This window comes from Micropterus dolomieu, linkage group LG11, assembly GCF_021292245.1.
Source record: "Micropterus dolomieu isolate WLL.071019.BEF.003 ecotype Adirondacks linkage group LG11, ASM2129224v1, whole genome shotgun sequence".
NCBI classification, from domain to species: domain Eukaryota; kingdom Metazoa; phylum Chordata; class Actinopteri; order Centrarchiformes; family Centrarchidae; genus Micropterus; species Micropterus dolomieu.
The window spans coordinates 18,777,566-18,799,094 of NC_060160.1; the positions used below are offsets into that span (position 1 = coordinate 18,777,566).

The window sequence follows — 21,529 nt, forward strand, 5'->3', positions numbered from 1 at the left end:
GTTAAAAAGTGGTCTTCGCATTTTCTCGAAACAAAGGTGTGTTCATTTACGCGTTTGGTTCGGTTCACTGACATACTTTGATTTTCAGCGGAGGCTCCTGTTTTTCATCGTCCGCTTCCCATTTCCTCCATGGGTCACAATTCTCCCGATTTTCCGTAATTTTCCTAATGTATGACAAATGTTTGCAACATTGTGTCCTTTTCATTGCCTTCATTACTGTTTCTGGCATTGTACAGCGTGTATAAGCCCTCCAACTCTCTCTCTACTGTTTCCACCCAGACAATTAGCATGCACGTGATGCAGAAGAGAGCTCACGATAGCGCTGCTAAGGTTCCGTCCATCTGGCAGCAATTAACCTGAACAGGATGTATTTTTCTCTCCCCTATTCTCTTTCTCTCTCGCTGTGTACACCTCACGTATGCTGTTTCATGACCCTTTTAATGAAACTTTAAAGGGTCCCTCCGGGATTTTAGCATTTCACTTCCATTAACCTGTTGGACTAGTGAGTGAAAGTAATACAGCACATTTTCTGCCTCCAAGCTCCAAAAACCTGGAAGCCAACACTTCCCATAATGCAATGTGGTAGCATCTTTCGGTTTGCATTCTGACCTTCAGTCCAAGCCGAGATGACACTTGTCATTTTCACACACTTCACAAAACTGTTTTTACAGGCTAAGTGGTACTTGTGTGATGCTAGAGTTTTCAGTGTAAAAAAAGGTACATATGAGCATGGTATGGTACTTCTTAATTGAACCTGTATTCATTGATTTTTTGGTTACTTAAGATAATCTGAAAAGACAGAACTGACCTACTATTACCATAATACATTTTATCCAGAAGACATCCAGAAGGCAAAAAAACATGTATTTAGAGTTGTGTTTCTGCCCACCCAACAAATCCATTATTCACTTTCCTTTTAGCTCTTTTTTTGGTCTCCACCAATCATAACAAAAATATCTGCCTCTTTAGCTGCTAAATACGGCACTATGTTCACCAGCTAGTCGCTAACTTTGTCTGCTTTCCAAGGAAGGTTAAAATCAAGGGCAACTGGACTTGATAGAGGATGCTTGAACAAGTTTCTTCAGTTCTGACTGACTGGTAGGGAATTCCAGCTATTCCACCAAAAGAATTAGCTGAAAGACGCTAAAGTGTTCTGTAGAACTGAGGGAAATTGTAGAGACTGGTGATAATTCTCTGTGGATTTATCATTACAAGCAACCCCTTCACATTACACAGACAGACATTTGGTCTAATGTTAAAGGAGACCTATTATGCTTTTCCACATTTTATGACTTATCTAAAATTTTGGAACTTAAACATGGCCAAAGTTTAAAAAAATGAGGTTAAAGTATTTATAAGAAATCCGTTCTACGTAATACCGAGCCAGACGGAGCCTGTGTTCCATATATGGTCATGTACTCCCACACTAACTGCATGGCAACACTCAGTCTGCATGTTCCATCCAACAACAGCCTGGTAACATGCTTCAGGTCTTGGCCAATCAGAAGACAGTGGGCTTTGAGAGGGGGGGCCTTAAAGAGACAGGAGCATCTACAGCTTCAGACAGAGGCTGAAATGAAGGCCTACATGAAGAATCAGTATAAAAAAAAATATATATTTTTTTTAACTTTGAATCATGCAAAACGGCCATACAGGAGTCACAGAACTACAATATAGGACTGGAAAAGCAGTTTAATAGGTGTCCTTTAATACAGAAATATTGATTAGTACATATTTAAGTACAATCACAACCAGCAAACCTTAAATACATCTCCTAATCCAGATTAAGAGCATTAAAGTCAGTGTTCTGTGCAGTGAGTCTTCTAGTAAGAAAGAGCAGTTTCCCATAAGAAAAGATGAAAGCATCCCATACCATCTAAATGCCTGCATATTCCAGGTGTACTTCCAACACGGACTTAACATGATCTCCTCTTTGTCTTACTCTGTGTGTTCTTCACTCTCTCTCATGCACCGGATCAACTGTAGCCAAGCAGACAGAGGCCAAAACTGTATACTATGCCATATGCGCTGCAATCCCATTTTTTTTAGAAATCCCAAGTGCACATATCAGAGCTCCCTACCTGGCATTGAGCATGTGTTTTCGTGAGTAGGGCCCCACCATTAAGCCAGAGCCAGATATTACAAAGCCAAGTCGTACCTACTGAAAGAAAGTTTTTATGTTCTCAAGTCTCCCCAGTGAAATGAATCCCTTGCTGGCTCTGTAGTGCACCTCTTGTATGCCAGGTATGTTAACAACTGTGGAAGCCGGTTATATGAGGAAGCCATTAGGTAGGGTCACTGGAGGTAACTGTCGGGCAAGGTGGATTTTGATATCATCTCTACCTCACCTGCATCAACTTTCCACTTTTCCAGCTGGCCACACAGGCCTTCTCGTCTATGCTACATCACCAGTGGGTTAAACCTCAAACACACAAGTGTAAATCCAAATAACAAGGTAAACTCATGTACCTATACAGACAGGGCAACACTCTCCCTCAGGAATGTAGAAGTTTTCACAGTCCAGCTCGGCGCACTCTGCCTTGGAACAGAAGGAGATTCCTCCCCGGCACTGACACAGCCAGCAGGGGTCCATGCGGTACACCTCTCCTTCGGAAAACTCCTTCCCATTGTGGGCACACTTGGGAGAGACTAAGGAAAAAATATGAAAAAGAATAATCAGATAGATGCTGTCAACCTTAAACTGAACACTATGTGGGGATGATGATGCTTAACACACTGGTGTCGATGAATAGAGCACTGTGGTCTGTCAGGTGTCCACCACATTTGGCAGAGATTAACACAAGAATTTTCTCCCTGTGACTATGTGACAGAAAGAAATTGGGTTTTATCACAAATGTCAAGCTTGATCAGTGAGAGACCATCGCAAATGTATGCAATCAATTACAAATTCATAAACATCCATTTATTTTCTGCTATCGATGGAAATGTTTATCTGAACCAAATGGCGCTGAGGTAGACACTGATGGCTGAGGTTAAGCCTGTGGGGTGGAATGGCATTTATCAGACAATGAAGCCAAGTCCATGAGGAGGAATTTCACAGGGATCTATCAAGTCTTGAAAAGGCATTGGACCCTTGCACTGCAGAGTAAAAGAAAACAGTAGTGGGTCTGAGGCTTTTGGCAGAATCTGGGCTGAGTGTGCTGGTGGCAGGTGGAGTGAATCAATGCTCTGGCCTGCCTTCCCCAAAAGCATCCAAGCACTTAAAACCTCTTTTAGTGGTGTTCCCTCCATTATGAAATAAAACAAGCTTGGTTACAGCACTGTTGGAAAACCTAGGTCTGGTCTTTTGTGAACAGGCCCAGTAAAGCTAGAATTTGTATTGGAAAACCTTGAGCTGCTCATTGCACACTTGGCACTTCAAGTGTCTGCATCCATGCATGGACATGTGTATAAAAGAGAAAAACAAAAACAAAGACTAGCTGAAAAATAACATTAACATCCTCAGTAGTTCCACAGTATGACACAAATAGTAGTTTTGTAGCCAAAGGAACACGAAGATTACAGAGTGGCATCTCAATGGTAATACGAGATTAAACATTCAAATGTAGCGCCGTGGTTTGGGTGACTCATCAATCTATGATCTTATCTAACCACACAGTAACTTTTCATCAAACACACTACATGAGGGAAGTGAGGCCATGTGGTTATGTAAGAAAGACTCTAGACACTAGTTAGACACTAGTTAGGCAAGTAAATGTATTACACAGATGCAGGCAGATGTGGGGCCATGGGATTCCATAAATGAGAACAGAGGTTACCGCAGTATCTGTATGCCATGCCTTTGAGTGCAGACTCAAAGTGTCTGCGCCAGTGACCCCATGCCTCCCGACAACCAGCACTGAACTCTAACACAAAGCAGGTGGGCCAACTGGGTTGAAAGTAGAGTGGGGATTTGTTGATTTTTTAGTCTCTTCCTTGCCACCTTCCTGTTCCGTTCTCTTTGCCTTTCTCTCTCTCAGTATTCCTGCCAGCCTGCTTTGCGTGCAGCAAAACCAAGCAGAGAAATGCAATAAGTACTTTAGCTGGCCGAAATCTAAAGGCACAGCAACGTTCTTTAACGCTCACAGAAGCAATAGGAAGTCACATGAGAGGATACTCACATGTGATTTCCGCAGTGTTTGTTAATGGTAATCCCTAAAACAACTTGCGGCACAGAGTCTAAATTCCAGTCATGCTTCTGACTTAGTCTTCTCTAAATTGAGGTGAGGATTGTATGGGCCATAAAATATTTGACCCTAAGCCTGTCTAAATCATTAATAATGGACTGTCATACTGGAGTTTCTTGTGGTTTACAGGCGAATAAAGCAACACCACAGAGAGAAATATGACTTTTCCTAGAGAAGAATAATGATGGGATTTCAACATTACAGTGATACATTTGATCAGCTCAGAATATCGAATGACAATGACTCATGTCATTAACACAACCACTCATCAACTTCTGAAGACATGGCTGTTGCATGTTTATAACAAACTCAAGCTGCGCTCCCTGAGAACCATTAGTGTGGTGATCTCAGCCTTATTACTTAACACCGGTGTAAATCTCAAAAGAACATGCACAGTCCTGAACCTACTCTGCATTCAGGACTGACTGAAGGTGACAAATGCACAATGTGTGCCAGCTAAAGTGTTGATAAACAGCAGACCACAGCTAAACAGGATCAAACAGGATCATCTGTAACATCAGATGACATCAGGTCAGGACAGTGCTGCCAGGTTTGCTCTGCCACCCAGTTACAGACATTCTCCAGCCAACAGTGGAAAGAGTCTATTGTCGGCAGAGGCCAAAACACACAGGTGGGATTTATTGTCACCGCACACACTGACCCTGACTAAATATGAGCCCTCAGCCAAGTGGGCAATGGAAACAAGTTAATCAGTCCAAGCCTGACACATAGAGACAATGGGGGCTGTGCTAAAGTGTGTTCCATTAGAGAATAGGTATGGTATTTGAAAGCAACTTGTATACGACACATGTAGCCAGTGCTTGGGGGCCTCTCCTGGACTGAGGAGGTCACTAGGGGGCCCAGTGTGTGTCCTTGTCCATGTCCCTGTCTGTGGAGCTTTCTAAAACGGCGCGCAGTCATGCAGGCCTAACGGACGGTAGGGGCAGCACAAAAGGCATCAAGCCCCAGGCCCAAAGAGCAGCAGACACTTGTTATCAAAACACTGATCCCATGGCCCCCACGGCTGCCATTCAGCCCCCGCCGGCCTGCCGGACTCGATTACCCTCCCCGCTGGCAGACTGGAGCACATAAAAAGCATTCCCATCAATGAACTGTTGAACCTTTTCCCTTTGGACGTGTGACCAGACAGGAACCCTTTGACACTGCACTTCTGTTGAGCAAATTGGTAGCCTAAGCACTTTTCTGGTCACTGGGCTTGTTAAGTCCATTAATTCCAGGACACGGCACTCATTTATGCATGTGGAGGGGCCAGAATGGGAATTTGTTCTGTTGGTAAAACAGCGAATATTTGTTGGGAGCGCAGAGTAAACAGACCAATACCACAGGTCCCCTCCCTGCCTTCCTGACTCTCCTGGCTGCCTCTGGGCCACGTCAGAGAGACTGTGTGATCAACATCTGCTTTCTCTTTTGCTTTGCTTTCCCTGCATTTCCTCTGTCTCTTTCTCACCAGGTGAGAAAATGGCGCATGAGCGTGCTTTAGACTAGAAATCTGGTTTACATAATCCATTATATTTAATATCCCTTCATGCAATAGAAATATCTGTGGATACACCTCTGAAAAAATGTCTTTGAATGATGGCCTTAACCCTGGAAGGCATCGGCCCAGCCTGATAAACAGCTGTCCAACAGCAATTCTCCAATCAGCAACTTTCACCTGTGGACATGTAGTCAGCAGGGAGGAAAGCCTTACTCTGAGAAAAATAATTGCTCCCTCAAAAGGCGATGAATCTCACACCAACTGTGCAATTGCTACCCCCAGTGGGAGACCAATCGAAAGAGATCGTTTAGTGTGCAGTTCAGTGCACTCACCTTTTTGGCATTCAAAGACATCACAGCAGTCTCCTGGATGACCGCTGGCCTGGCTGAGTGGCACGGCACGCTGTCCATTCGGGCACTGGGGCTTGTGGCATGCACGGAGGTCGCAAGTGCACTGAGGCGGTATGGAGGGACAGCAACCAGCAGGGGGCGTGTAACTCTTGGTCAGGACTGAACCCTTGGGGCAGGAGGGCACCTGTAGAGCGGGACACGTCACCCCGGCACACCTCAGCTCCTCTGAAACACAGACACGGATGCACATTCATGTTACGATACAGTATATGCAAACAAAAACAATGAACGGGACAGACACGACTTTGGCATCTTTTTCATTTTAAGACATTCTGTAACACCACTTTCAGCTGCTCTTGGCTCTAACAGGGCCCACACTGTTCTCCTAGAGGAAGGAGGGGCTCTTCTCTGTGTGCTTATGTGCCTCCTTGTAGTGTCAGTTAAGCCACATTAGGACAGCGCTACTCGTGTTAAGGTCTAAAAGCTGAATTCACACAGTCACCCAACACAAACTCCGCGCACAGTCATCAGATCCCCACTTCAGTCCGTGACAGCTTCACAGCATCCTGTCAGAGAAGTGAGAGCGGCACTCTAGACACGACAAGGCTCTCTGCATATCCTGACTATGGGCCTCTGATCCCACCCAGCCTGGCTCAACTGGCTCACAATCCAAACAGCCTCTCACACTCTAAAACCAGTCATTAATAACAGCCAACCTCAACAGAGCTTTTCTTCTTGCCAGTTTAGAATCTCCCCTTCACTTAGCATACCACGATGTGTTTGTCTATTCATTTGCTAAAGCCAGCATAATAGCTCTGATACCCCTTGTTAGGGGGGAGAGATGTGCAGGGGTACTAAAATCTGGGCAAAGGGCTCAGGGGTGTATTTTGGAGCCTGTTCAGGAAAAGAAAAGTGGAGCGCCCCTCTGTACAGACATTGTGTGAGAACAGTAGCTACCTTACAAAGATTGGATTACTCAAAACATAGGGACGTGTTTATTTTGGTTCTCAGTGTCACTGTAATGTATACATTGCATGCAGAAGAGACTGAGAAGAGCAGACTCAGGTCCTGTCCTATGATTGTCAATTGCTAAGTAATTTCCCAGATCCCCTGCTGAAAGCACAGTAAATACACACTTTGTAGCACTTTGACAGCTGAGAGGAAGAGTGGAAAGGCAGCATTAACTAGCGCAGAGATTAGGGATGAGAATGAGGAAAATCTGGTAATTGTACATCTAGTTAAAATCATCCCTGACATTTAAAAAGAAGAAAATGTGTCAACAAACAACTGCCTCATAAGAAAGTAACATTAAGCAGATTATGATTTAGATGTAATGAATACTTGGCAATCTTTGCATTCGCATGGTTTGTGAGGAGAAGGGATGATAAAGGCGAAGGTTGCGTAACAGCGCTTACGGTTTTGTTAGTGTTTCCAGAAGCTGAGTTTTGTTGATGGTCTTCCCAGAGTGGTGCTGGCTCGACGGTGCAACATGAGTCTCTCAGAGGATGTGCCTCATCCCTGACATTTGAAGACCTGTAAGTGGATCCCTTTGGGCTTTTGCAACAACATGGGGAAACTAAACCAGTGGGGGGGTTCAGGCTTCAGACCCCCTGATAATAGTTCTGCTCTGCTCGGACCAGTGAATCATACTGTATATTCTCCACCTTTCCCGCTCTTGAAGAACTCTTTGGTCTGACCTGATGCATTGCTGGCATTGGGGTTAAGAAACCGTTTGATGTCTACCTGACACAGAATAAACATGCTGGAGAGGGGCGGAAAGACTGTGACTGCTGTATTTTGGCGGGTGGGGGTAACATTTCTGACAGATGAAATTGAGAATAAGGGAAACATTGAATTTTTCTGGCTGCAGATAAATAGAGCAGGAGTGTGAGGTATCTGTACTGTAATGTTTACTCAGGCAACCTAGGAACAGTGAGGACTGCCACAAAGCTCTCATTGATAAACTTCTTAGCTGAATAGTGTCATAGAAAATGAGGGGAAAACCCCCAAATTAAGGGAGGCTACAACCCTTTTAACGGTTTTTGGCCCAATTCCTATGCTGGAGTTAAATAAACTTTACTTGGAAGCTCTGATAGGTGAACATTTTACTTTCAGTAAAGTCTAACGCAGACTGCTGCTGCTCAGCTGAAGACTGGTTTTGCATATGAAAACCTCCCACTGTTTAAAGCCATAGAAAATACCCTGGGACGATCCCAGAGAAGGCTGATTACTCCTTCAGTTGTGATAATGGCTGGGGTTAGAGTGCGCTGAGAAAAGCAGCTGGCAGACATACCATTGTCATTCAAATGAATAGAATTGTAGCCATCCATGGAAATTGTCCAACCCCTGCAGGTCCAATTAATATAATTTTCTAGCTGGCACATTTGTAAGCACAATAGGCAGACAGAGAGGATGGAAAAAGTCAGCAGCAAATGGATTTTATCCTGTACTGTTTGTGTTCTATCTCTGAGCATAAATGGCTGTAATTAGTGAGTCAGCAACCACTGAACCAATCTTTGCATCACAATGGTGGCCATACTCCAGTTTGCACACAACACAAAAAGCCTCATTTGGTATGCTTGATAAATTCTCAGCAGATTAGGCTACATGTGCTCTGTAAGATAGCAAAACATTAGAAAACCTTTGACCTCCATGCACAGCCTGCAACAACAGAGTCATACACAGACACACACACCTGATGCTGGTCTGGAAGAGGTGGGATCCGGAAATTGCTTCATTACCACAGAATGGTCTCTTTTGTTAACAATGCACATTTCTGGCATCTCAGCAGCTCATTGAAGAAAGAAAAACACCTCCTATCTAAATGGGTTTTTTCTTCTCTTCAAGCCCGAGTACAAGGAGCGCAGTATTTCCCCGAACCAGAGCGGCTCGACCAGGCAGAGGAGGCTGTGTTGACAGCATGAGTTTACTCATGGAAAAAGCACACAATGTGAGTTCTGTTCACCGACTGACTTTGGAAGCAAGTCAGGGGAGAACAAAGCTGTCTCAGTCCAGCTGCCCTCCGTGGGTTTCTGGTCTGTCCTCAGGTTTTATAAAGTTGCTCCGCAAAGGGACACATCAGGGCCGTCTCTCACGTAAAGCTGTGGGGCCCTGGCCCAATGCCCACCAGCAGCTACAGCTGAGAAAGTCAGCATTGTTCAGTGTGTGTGTCAGCGTGAGTATATGTGTGAGGACCACGGAGCAAGTCTGGGAGGGGGTCTGGACCAAAAGGCACAGACCAGGTCACCAGGAAGAAACACTTGGTGGGAATTTCACACCATGGTCAGAAGCTTGAGGTAGCCGGGTGTAGGCATGCAGCAGCCAGCAGGCCTGCATCTGCTGCCTGCACATCTTACTCTCTTCGGCTAAATATTTGCAGATGAAAAACGTGATCCCAGTGTCCTAAGTAACACCACTGCAGCTGGGAATGAGCATGTTTGGGTGAGCATGTAGGTGCGCATTTGCACATAGATTTTTCATGTTTGTTTGTGTGCACTGCAAATATACATAGCATCTGTGCATTCCATTGAAACACACCCTTTCCTTACTGCCAGATGGCCAATAAGATAAGGCCAATGACAAAGAGTGTGACGGACTATCTGACTAAAGGGCCTGTCCCTTAGATGGAGATCAGCACCTTGCATCGTCGTCTACCGTTATATCTGGCACAAAATGCATATGAAAAAGGGTGAACATATTCTCTTCCAGGTCACTGGAAAACATAACTGAACAGTTGTCAAGCGTACCACCACGGTACCACCCAGACAATATAGCTAAAGAAATAATGGCCATCATATGTAGCAAATTTAGAAAACATGTCTATGGGGGACCTGGGGTGTAGACAGCTGTAGAATAGATAGATATTTGAGTTATGTATGGATTTTGGCTCTTTCAGGGAAAAAAGCAAAAGAATGGCTGATGATGGGAGAAATGCGCCTGGGAACAACAGGAATTGGCTTAGTTCTGCAGTCGGGGTGTCTTTGATTTGTTAATGGTTATGGTTGGATCAATGAGCTGAGGTTTTAGGTCTAAATTCAGTGAATGAATTGAGGGTTAGAGCCGGACATGCATGAATGGTCTACTACTTTATGAGTGTGTGTCTTGGCTTTTCCTGCAGGCCTAATTCTGGCTGGTTTGGTTAGCGGCTGACCATGAGTAGTGAGTGGGTTGACAGCAATCCCAACATGCCTTTAAGGGAAGTTCTTTGTCTCAATCGCCACACAAGGAGTTTTGTTTCCTCCTTGACATCACTACCCCACACATAGAAAATATGCACCCACTGGGAAACGAGCTGCTTGCAGGGCACAACAGGGGCCATAGCTTCCGCAGACGACACACAAACACACAGCGTTGAGACGTCTGGCACGGCCAGTAATAGCCCTGCCACAAAGAGGCTGCAGCCAAGCAGAACTAACAGCTTTTTTAGAAGAGCAGAGCGAGGCAGGATGGACGTGGCATAGGTGGGCAAAAAGATTTGTAGGAGCAAGGTCAGTTTGTGCCATTGCATAATAGTGGGCACTGCCTCCCCGTCTGATGAAGCCCATGAACTTTCACATGCCACTGGTGGACAAATTCCACTCTATTTTATCCCCATTATCAGTTCACAAGAGCAAGTAAGTAAACAACCTGACTTCTTCAGCACTGGGCTTTCAGCTACCACTATTTCTGAGTAGATGTTAGTATTAAGTGATGCCAGTTAAACAGCCTGCTGTTGCTTGTTCCTGTCAGTGAGCAGCATCAAGGGAATTCCTCTAAAATAGCAGTTAGGAGCCTTATCATGAATGAAATATGTAAACCATCCTAGAGTGTAAAATTTCCAAACACCACCCTACAAAGACCCTGGGGGCTCTACTTGACACAAATACCTCAACAAAACGGTTGGCCTCAGTTGTGATTTCCTATCTTCGTGTGTCTGCCTCCCCCCTCACTCTGCTACACTTATCACATCCTCTTTCCCTGACATGTGGGTAATACGTCTGACATGCCATGTTGCATCTGATTGAACGTTTGTAGCCAAATTACGTCAGCGTCTTGTATACCAGCAGAGAGCAGGATCCCCCTGAAACTACAAGAGGCAACCTTAGGTGATTGAACACCAACAGTGGTGAGGCAGAAAATATTTTGAGTTTTAACAGATCACAGTGAGCCACAGCGGAGGGAGGAACTAGACCACCACTAGACAAGACCACTGAGTGAGTCAAGCAGAAAGTGAGAGGCCAAAGAGAGCCAAGCAGAAAGTGAGGCCAAACCATTACCATGTGTGAGCCTACAAAGAATCTATGTTCGGACTGTCTGGTTTACAGGATATATTTGCTGTCACCCGCTAACAGGGCATGTTAACACACTTAATAACTGCTTGTGTCTGTGGACTAGGAGGGATTGATAGACGGCAGTCACGATGGAGTCCAACAGGACTGAGCAAATAAGATCCTAACCACAGAGCCCTGTTCTGGTTGCAGAGGAAGCGCTTGCTGATGACAGACAAAGGAAAATCTCTGCCGAGACATCTACACAAACAAGATAATTATCACACGCAGACACATCACACACACACGTAATGGCATATAAACACATGCAAACATGCATGTGTGCATATTTCCACATGCATATTTACATACAAAACACACACACACACACACACACACACCCTTGTTTCTTACTTAATGAGGGGCCATCAGAAGGCTGGGTGTGTGTTACAGTAAGAACTCATAAGCTGCTGAAAAATGTTGTTTACAGTTTTCACTGGTGTGAGTTTAAACTGTCATCCGTTGGGCTCAGGCTTTGAGATGAGGGAGTTTCAAAACACAGAAGACTAACAGTACATCTTTCACTGTAACACCAGACTGCAATGATAATACGTCTAAACAATATAATGTTTGATGAACACACTTCCGTTGGGATTTACTGAGTAAATGGCTCAAGACAAACATCCACTGTACTGTAAATGTTCTGTAATAACCTGTGTTATTTGCAGACTAAATAATCTCAAATATGCTTCCATGGCACGGTGCCAGCCACAGTGATGGATATCTTCATCTGAAATGTCAGCAAACTGAGAGAGGGAAGAGACGGAAAACCTTGAGTATGAAAGGACAGCGACATGTGAATAAAAACACAAGCAGTCACAGTCACATGTTTTGGACTTTCGACCGTTTTTCCTTCCAGTTTTCTGGCTTTCAAAAGCTTGTTCAGAAAGATGAGGTTTACCCAGCATACGCCGCAGTTCAGTGAGTTCACTCCTGTCCTATTTTGCAAATGTTACTCAGGAGGCAGCTGCCACTTTGCGCCTGTCTATCTACACCTCGCAATCCAAATGAGGAAACTAAACTCTGTGCCAATGACATTTTTCACTTAGAAGTGTCAGTCAGAGACTGCTAAGAGTGGAGGGAAACATATATTCTTGTATTCTCTTATATCATTGCAGAGATGTTCTTTTTTTACTCACCATGCAGGACAAGCATTCATCTTACACTCTATACATTTAAACCTTAAGGAATGTCACTTTCCATCATCCCTCTCGGCAACTCTTTCTCTTATAATGGACACTTTTTTCCTGTTTTTGCTCAGATTCACACACTTTAGTCACTCTCAGCATCTTTCCTTCTTGTTCTTCTACAAGAGAAGGGCAAAAACTTTGGTACTACTAGTACTAGCTACTGGTCGGCTGCTGTGTGGCTGTCAGATCTAGTTGCAGGTCATCTGAAGGTTACCTGCGGCTTCCTGGCACTGGCTGCGGTTGATGTAGGCGAAGTGGTGGTGGCAGCTCTGAGACTCGCACACACATCCCTCAGCGGTCAGGTTACAGCCAGAGAACATGCAGGCCGGGTTTGATGGTCCCACATACTTCTCTCTGTGTCTTTCCCGGTGCTCGTGCCTACGACCCTCTGAAATCAAGCAATGGACACAAATACACAAAAACCACAGTCATCAAAGACTCACAGACAATGGCAGCACTCAAGGGTGAGTGGGGAACCACTAGACAAAGCCTTACCATGTGTGTCATCCCTATGATATGCAAGTAGCATTAGTCACCTCAGAGCCACATCTGTTATGGATTAGCTCCTCTCAATGGGCAGCATTATTCTCTCTGACTCGGATTCTGTGTGTGTGTGTGTGTGTGTGTGTGTGCGCGTGTGTGCGTGCGGGTCTGTGTTTCAACATACGTGTGTGATGGAAGGAGAGGGCTCACCTGACTTGCTGGCCTTCATGCAGGTTTCTTGGTCTGGGTAGGTGAAAGAGCCCAAGCAGGAGTGACGGGCATCACACACACACTGACCTCCAGCTCTTTCGCAGCCTGTCATCAGGGGACAGCGCTCGTCCTCCAGGCCTGCCTCGGCATGGTCAGGGAGCACTACGTACAACAGTGGGGAGAACAGAGGACATTTAGGATAGGGTACTAACATGAATTTCTTGTTTGGACTAGTTTGTCCATTTTAACTGGGAATAAACAGACATTGGGCAGAGTTACAGATAATGTGTAATCACAAGGCAAAATGTACCAGAAACCAAGATTTGTTTCCAAAAAGTACTGAAGGGTTAGCCAGCTTGCAGCCTCTGTTGCAACACATTGCCCTGGCACCGCCATTACTGAAGTGACCAGTGTATTCTCTGGGCTGCCATCCCTCCTCCCTCCTGGTCGTGCCACGCTACTTCAGCCATTCAGCCTATTTGTTTGCTTTTGTTCCACAGCATGGGGCCCTCCCAGGGTTTCCATCTCTGCTGGCTGCTGGAACGCCTCCCTCTGTACCAAGGCCACTTGCACCATACCCAAATTTTGTTACTTTGCCTAGTGAGTTTCACCCCCCGAGATGGCACCTTGAGGCTTAGCCCAACTTGGACAAAACTTTACGATAGGAAGGAAGGAATGTACGACAGAGCGATGTGTCCTGTTGGTGCCATGTCAGCTGAACAGTCACCAAAACCCTGGGATTAAAAGGGCCCCAACATACACCCATAGAGTTCCTTTCACATGCATGTATGAATACACACACACACACACACACACATATATATATCCCCAAATTATCATCCTTCACAGTTGTCCAAGTGCACAAATGTGGCAGCAGAGTAAACAGGATGAGACAAACTGTAACACTGAGTTCCCCCTTCCCAAGCATTTAGCTCCCAGGCCTCAACCAACAGTGTGTAAGCGTGATTGGAGCTTATCATAACACTCTGGCTTTCTTCTCCAAACAGCTACACACCAGAACAATGCACCAGAGGAAAAGGTGAAAAGGTTTAACTATCCAATATAAACACAAGCGCTTCATAGTATAGCCTATTAATCCGACTACTGTAGCAATCCTACCTGAAAGGAAGGCCCTTAAAATGAAAAATAATTTTCATTCTCAGTTAGGGGTCAGGGAAACAACAATGGGATCACTCAGAGTAGGTGGAAAGAAATGAAATTCCATGACTTTGCTTTTAAATGCTGTAAATCATAATAAAACACATACAATAGTGATCCAAAAGCTCTTACTGTAATACTTTTTTACTGTTGAAGTGAATCAATGTGACATCAGAAGAAAGCATCTTTGCAAACCCTCTCCCCAAAGTTAAGGTTGGTTGTGTGGATGTGGATGACTCATTGGTGATGGATGATGCTCACAAGCACTACAGTAAACACCGGCCAATGGAAGAGGTGAAGGTAATACTACCTGTAGCCTGAGCCAGCCTGTGCTGTTAATGGCTCTCCCAGATGGCCAGTGAGACTGGCAAAGCACAAGCAGCCTTTTCAATAAACCGCACCAAAAACTTTCCTTGTGATTTCCTTTCACCTTAAAATGATCCTCAACTCCACATTTTTTCCATCCCGAGGCTTTCCTGTGCCTGGGAGGGTATTTTAATTTGAGGTGATGGTGGCAGGGGTGCCTGTCTGTGTGGAGTGCTAAATCTGGCATGTAGAAGTCAAAACAATCAATGAAAGGCTAGACACTAAAGACGTTGTCTCATTAACTGATTTTTTGCCTGACCCCAGTCAGCCCAGCTTGTTCTAAGCTGGTCTACCTCAGGTTAGGCCCCTTTAGCCCAACGCTGGCCTGGTCTGGGCTTGCTATCCTATTTATTATCTGGCCTGGCACAACTCTAGCCAAGGTCTATGGCTACATCCCAGGGGGATTTCTCTCTCAGCCACTGAGACTGCTTGTCTTGGCATTCAGGGCAAGGATGGGAAAGCTGACCTCTAGAGGCACTCTGGCTGATAGCGAGCTAAAAAGGAAGTCTTTGAAACATTAGATAATACCAGAGGAAGGAGGGAGAAGTAGAAGGCATGCAAAGGAGTGCGGTGGACATTGCGTCCCTGTAAGACAGACATTCTGTTACATGTTATGTTAAGTGCCTCTGGAGCTTTGTGGAACTTGGCGTGGGAGGACAGACACAAGAATACAATGAGAACATCAAAACAAATCATTTAGCTGGAAAGACTTAATGATTCACCTGACTTACTGGAGCAAATATGATAAGGTGCCAGATGACTTTTCCCAAGAGCAGGTGCCTGTGTACTCACAAGACGCCTGACAGACTCAACCTGGCACCTGGAGCTGATATTTCTGTCAGCTTCAGTATTTAAATGTCAAATCCCTTCATGAGAATAACTGATGTTACTATCCCAGGTATTGTTTTTGAAAATCTACAACCGTTTCTTGGGGCTCGTGCAATTATTTTAAATTTTAAGTTATTATACTTTTGTGAGATCTAATGGCAACAAAGGCTGGACTAAATACTTCCCCAAAAACTGTTAATTTCCACCACATTTCCAATTATTTTTAGACACTAGTACCTTACATAACAATTCCAGGTGTGGAAATCACAAGTTCAATCACTACTGCCAAAGCAGGAGACCTAAAACTGTTAGAATTAATAGGTATTCTAACACGTTTTCCAATCCTATCAACAATAACAGATTAAAAAGTGAGTGATTAGGTATACCTCTCATGTAATAGCTTATGCAACATGTCACCTGCGTTTTAAGTTGTCGTCGCCTCCACACCAACAGATTTTGACCACCCAGAAAATCAAAACTGTGAGCAGAAAAGCAGGGGATCAGAAAGCGGAAACTTTTACCCCCTACTCCTGATTGCGAGTCTAATCACTTTAAGACCCTTGCAGCTTGAGGAGGGAAATCTGGGATCAGCCTGCAGCAGCCTTCCTACCGTGGCCCCTGAAAACACACTGGGAGGTGTTGATTTACCCCCACCAAGACCCTCTGGGATATTGAGACTGTGTGCATACAAGTGTCTGATTTTAGGGGTCAGCAACGTGCTCCAAGGCCCCTGGAGCCACAGAATCAGAGGAGCCATTAGGTCTCCCACTTGATTCAAAGCTTTTCATTTGCAGAGGAGATGTCCTTCAGACACCAGCCTAACCTGTATGTAAGGCACAATCAGCAGCAGCGTCTCCTGGGATGGCCTGGGGCTTGAGACCCCTGGAAAACCCTGGTGGAGCCATGACTTGGACCACCCCACAGATGGATGATGGGAAGGCAGGGTCAGGGGATCGAGACACCCACTGAGAGCTGCTTACTCTCATCTGTAGTCCTGTCAGTCCTTTTCAATCATCCGGAAACAGGCTGGACACAATGCAGGTGAAGGTGCTGGGGGGACCTCCCAGCAGGTTATTTGTTCCTCAGGGGAAGGCCCTTGCTACTTACTTTATTCACTGTGAGGAACCTGACACCCTATGCAGTTCTTTGAAGTTTAGAAAGTTGCTCAAATTGGGCATAAAATGGGCACATCCACAGTCTAACAGGCCAGCTCTGCTTGGCAGGAACAGAACAGCATAGCACTGTGGATTTAGAAGATTGCAAATCTGCTGGGGACTTTTTCCAATCGTGCTGTCAAACCACTAGATCTCTGAGGCACACACTGAAGCCCATGGGGTAAAAAATACAGACAAGAAGTACATTTTTTACTAAATGACAGTGTATTACAAGTTTAAAAACGCAATCATCATTGTTGGTCACCCCATGGGAAAGCCACAATTTTGCTCTCACAGAGATTCAAACAGTCATTTTTGTATTATCTCAATTCACTGCTATTTTATAAATGTCCCTTTGAGTTGTAAGGCAAAGGGAACAGAACCTGCTGAAGCTGAAGGGTAATGTGTGCCAAATCACTGCTGCCAAACCTATTGTCATGCTTTTGAGCTGAGTGAGTGAAGCTTTGAGGAGAAGAAAGAGCAGCGGAACATGATTCCTCTCCTGGCAGTCAAGAGCCCCTCAGACCTAAGGAGCTGCTCCAGCCAGACAGAGACAAGGTAAACACTGACACTGCAGTCAGGACTTTACTGACATTTGAAAAGTGATGCTCTCAAGCCACTCCAAGGAAGGGGAACTACTAAAATACACCTACAGTTCTTTTGCACTTTTAAAGAACTCAACAACAGCACATTTAATGTCTCACTACTGCCACAAGTTCTATGATTTTCTTTTAAAAAATGACATGACAGACTGCTACCCACCTTTACATACTCCGATTTCAGGGACTGTGGCAGCGCCTGTTGTATTGAAAGAGGCGCAGGTCAGCCCCAGGGCGCAGTAGCCGTGCGCCCAGTCCTGTCCGCCGCAGGGCTCCCACTCCAGCCGAGTACACTGGTCACAGCATCCGCACGGATCTCTGGCCAAGGTCCGGCCACCCTCGCAGCCGTGCGGGGCTTTGACGGGACAAGTCCGGAGATTACACGGCGTGCACTCATGAGCCGAGAGCGTCCGCACCAGAAAAAGGACATTCAATAACACAACGGAGCACTTGCTGAACATGTTTCAAAAACCTTCTGTAAGTTTCCCAGAGAAATGGCCCGCTTCTGTCAGATGATAAACCACATGAACTCACCGCGATGCTATGGCCTACTACTAGACTCCAAAGTTGCAAAGTCTAATTTAAAGTTTTGTGATGAGTCTTCCCTCAGGCGTGCTCTCTTTATTACACAGCAGCTCGCTTCAATGGAAATACCACGAGACTGAAGTGTGCGGATGCGTTGCAAGTGGCAGCAATATCCAAAGGCAAAAAAAAGGTTTCAACGTAAGGAGGTAGACGCACGTCTCGAGCGTCTCATCCGTTCATGCAGAAATCCCACACCGAGGCTGAGGACTGCCGCTGCTGACAGCCACGCACGAGAACGCTATCTGACTCTTAAATTGACATTCAGGGATATAGAAATTAGCGGTGCACCCCTCCCCCTGACTGACACAGGCTCCGACCAGTCACAGAGAGCGAAAGGAGGGAGGATTTGAACTGATTTATCCCCGCTCGACGCTGTGTTGCGCAATGATGCAACTTTGAGTGCCTTGAGTGCAAGTTTTTTCTTTTGCTGTAAATCGCTGCAGTTGTGTGTCTTTAACAGCTATTTGTCACTTTGAAACAGATACAGTAGTTAAAATACTTAAAATGTGAAAAAATAATCAGCTCTAGGCTATTTTACTGTAAAAAGCATAAATTACTCAGATCATAGGCTACTATTATACATTATGAATATAAAACATTTACATCTAGGTGGTCAGACAGTAATTTACCTAATCAAAGTTTATGACAACATGGCAATAAAATCAGGCCTAGAAAACACTACAGGACATACACTCCCTCCCTCATTAAGATCATATCTTTTATGTCACAGTCAGAGTACATTTACAGTAGGGCTTCTTTCACCAGCCACCCAATCTTTCTCTATCTCTGTTCAACAGTACAGCCATAAAGTCTGTCAAAGCTCCTGTAACCAAACATATCAGGCATTATCAAGGCCATATATCATTCCACAGCTTCACCTTTTGTGCGCGGATGAGTGCGTGCCTACTTGTGTTTGTAGGTGTCCCATTGTGTATGCAGGTGGCTTTGGAAATGTAAAAGGTCATCTGGGGTTTGTTGAAGGGTTTGTGTGCTTACATTGGCAGATGGATGGTGTGTGCATGTGTGTGGGCAGTAGGCACAGCTGGAGGCTGACTGTGTCAGTGCCACAGACACAGAGGACCTGGAGAAAACAATACTGATTACAAGAAATTACATAGAAAACCAAACCACTGTTTGTGCCCCTTTTCTGCTCACATGGGAGCAACAGGAAAGCAGACAAAAAAATTTTCCCCCACGGTGACGGATCATTTAGTCTTCAGAACCAGTGATGGTAACACTTAAGTTTGCTTTACATGAAGCTGCCTGCCAGCTCTGAGCAAATGAAAACTACTGGAAAGTAATTGATACAATAAAAATGATCACATATCAAGTGTGAGGATGGTCCATTATTGGGGATTTTTTCCCCCCACTGTCATTGGAAACATTTCCTTTTTCAAACACCAATCAAATGTCACCCGGGATGATTTCCCCCATAGTGTCAACACACAACAGCACCTCCTTCATTTGCAACATCTGCCTGGAGCCACCCGCTCCAACACAAACACAACATCCAGGAAACCAGCCCCGCAGCACGCATAATCAGCCCTTGCAACACAACTCGGCTCTTGTCCTCTAGCTCTCCCTCCACCCTCCCTCGCTCCATCCTCTCCTTAAAGCTCTTGTCAAATGGGCCGATCCACTGACCGCTGGCCGGACACCCACTGCTGGTTGACAACAGATCAGACCAGGACCTAGGGGAGCCTTGATTTCCTTTCACTTGCTGAGATTGTGGCACTGACCTATTTGCCTTGGCAATTGGCTTGCAAACGGAGCCAGCTAGCTACTCTCAGAGGTCCCTCATCGTGCTATCATGGACCAGGGGTTTCTTTTTTTTTTGCCAATCAAAAGGTCACCACAGCACCTTCTGGTTCTCTTTCTGTCTATGTATATTAGTAACTAGATGTATAAATTCTCCAGGGGATCATAATGGGGGCATTTTTCTCTCAGAGGGGAAGCAGCAATCAACAATACAATGGCTGAGCCCAAATAAGAATACACCCTCATTAGACTCACTCTGAGCATATGCCCTGTGTCAAATGTTGCATGAATTTGGCAACTTCCCTATTGTTAAGTCTGACGTCAAACACCACAGTGACACTATCCATCATTGTTTTCAATTTCAAACAAGTGCCAAATTACGCCCAAACAACACTAATTAGATTTGTTGAGGGCCTGCCATGTTCATTAAAACCAGTACACAGTCTGCTAGGCCATGTGTCTGGGTGTTGGTAACTTTGCCTGTGAGTCTCTGAATGGAGCAAACAAAAGGTGGGCCAGTGAATAGTAGTGTGTGCGTTAATAATGTTCTGAGTCACAGATCTCTGGGAAAATACAGCAATATCGGACTGTCTCCTAGACTAAAGTCCCTTGTGTGATTATTGTGAGCCAGGCTTATAGAACCAGCTTCAGGTGGGCCTAATCATCCCTGGCCCAATAAGATGGAGGGGTCATGGTGTGGGATCTGTTCCAGAGATTGGATGACCTCTCTGTGTCATCCACCAATCTTGCTTCTCATCTATCCATTACACAGGCAGCTGATTTACACCGAATGCTGTGGAGGCGTCAGGCTGGTGGTGATGAGGTGTTTCTGGGATGTAGATGGGTGTGAATGATGGTTTAGAAGTAAACTAACTGGCAGCAGCAACACAAGGCTGAGGGTGACACAGGGCCCAATGTGGAGTGTGATATGGAGTGTTGAGTGCATGTCGAGTGGACACCGTGCGGCACACCTGATTACAAATCCCCAGGATGTGGTCCGGGACTTTTCACCAGTGTACAGTGCTGGTTATCACCCTTGCTTAGCTTATCTGTGGGCTCATGGTGCTGGACTGAGCCACACTTGAGCAGATCCAGGCCAAGGGTTGGTGGTGGTGGTGAGGAGTGGCGGGTGAGGGGGTATAATGGCAATGCATACTGCTAGTTGAAAGAGTATTAAATCCATTCAGAAATATGGAGCATTTTGCGTGGCGGCTAAACAACACATAGACTAATGAATGGCCTGTTTCAAACTCAGAATAGATTGAATCATTTGTTTTTTATACAGACATACAAGACAAAGAGGTGTGAACAATAAAATGTTTCAGAAAATAAGCCAAACTTGACACAATGATTTTCCTTTGAAACAGACAGCTGTAGAGCATATTGAGGTAATAATCGACAGAAATTATTATTTCTCTTTTCCATTACTTCCATCCAGAGGGACTCACACGTGCATTTGTTTCTCACTTTGCACTCTTCATTTTTTGGACCTCTGCAGAAAGAGTTTGGAAACAGTCAGAGGAGTCCAACAAAAAGAGTAACTCATTTTGGAGGAGATGAGAGCTGATTCCCGGGTCTAGTTTACAATAACACTTAACATCATTTCTATCTCCATGCTGTCCTCCTCTCTTTCTATGATCTCTCTTTTCCTTTGTCCTTGATTCTTATTCTTTTGCCTCTCTGCTCCCCCAGTCTGTGTTATTTCTTTCTCTCTGTGAGGTCTGGTCCATTTGCTGTTTTCCAGGCGAGGACTGTAATGATGTGTGTTGACACCGTGAGGTCTCCTGCAGTCTTCTTCTCTCTGTCTCGCAGAGCCCCCAGAGTCATCATAGCAGCAGAGTACCAACAACCCCCCCC

General features: G+C 45.1%; 1 protein-coding gene across 1 annotated transcript in view; it reads right to left on the minus strand.

Moving 5' to 3' along the window:
• The window catches only part of crim1 (cysteine rich transmembrane BMP regulator 1 (chordin-like)), a 31,874-nt gene extending 13,660 nt beyond the window's left edge, over positions 1-18,214 (minus strand). Inside the window, exons 1-5 of the mRNA XM_046061884.1 lie at positions 17,493-18,214; positions 13,225-13,386; positions 12,746-12,919; positions 6,018-6,260; positions 2,470-2,649 (exon numbers count right to left, since the gene is read on the minus strand). Coding sequence (XP_045917840.1) covers positions 2,470-2,649; positions 6,018-6,260; positions 12,746-12,919; positions 13,225-13,386; positions 17,493-17,790 — 1,057 coding nt within the window. The 5' untranslated portion in view covers positions 17,791-18,214. The remainder of the gene's footprint in view (positions 1-2,469; positions 2,650-6,017; positions 6,261-12,745; positions 12,920-13,224; positions 13,387-17,492) is intronic.
• Between the last annotated feature and the right edge of the window lie 3,315 nt (positions 18,215-21,529).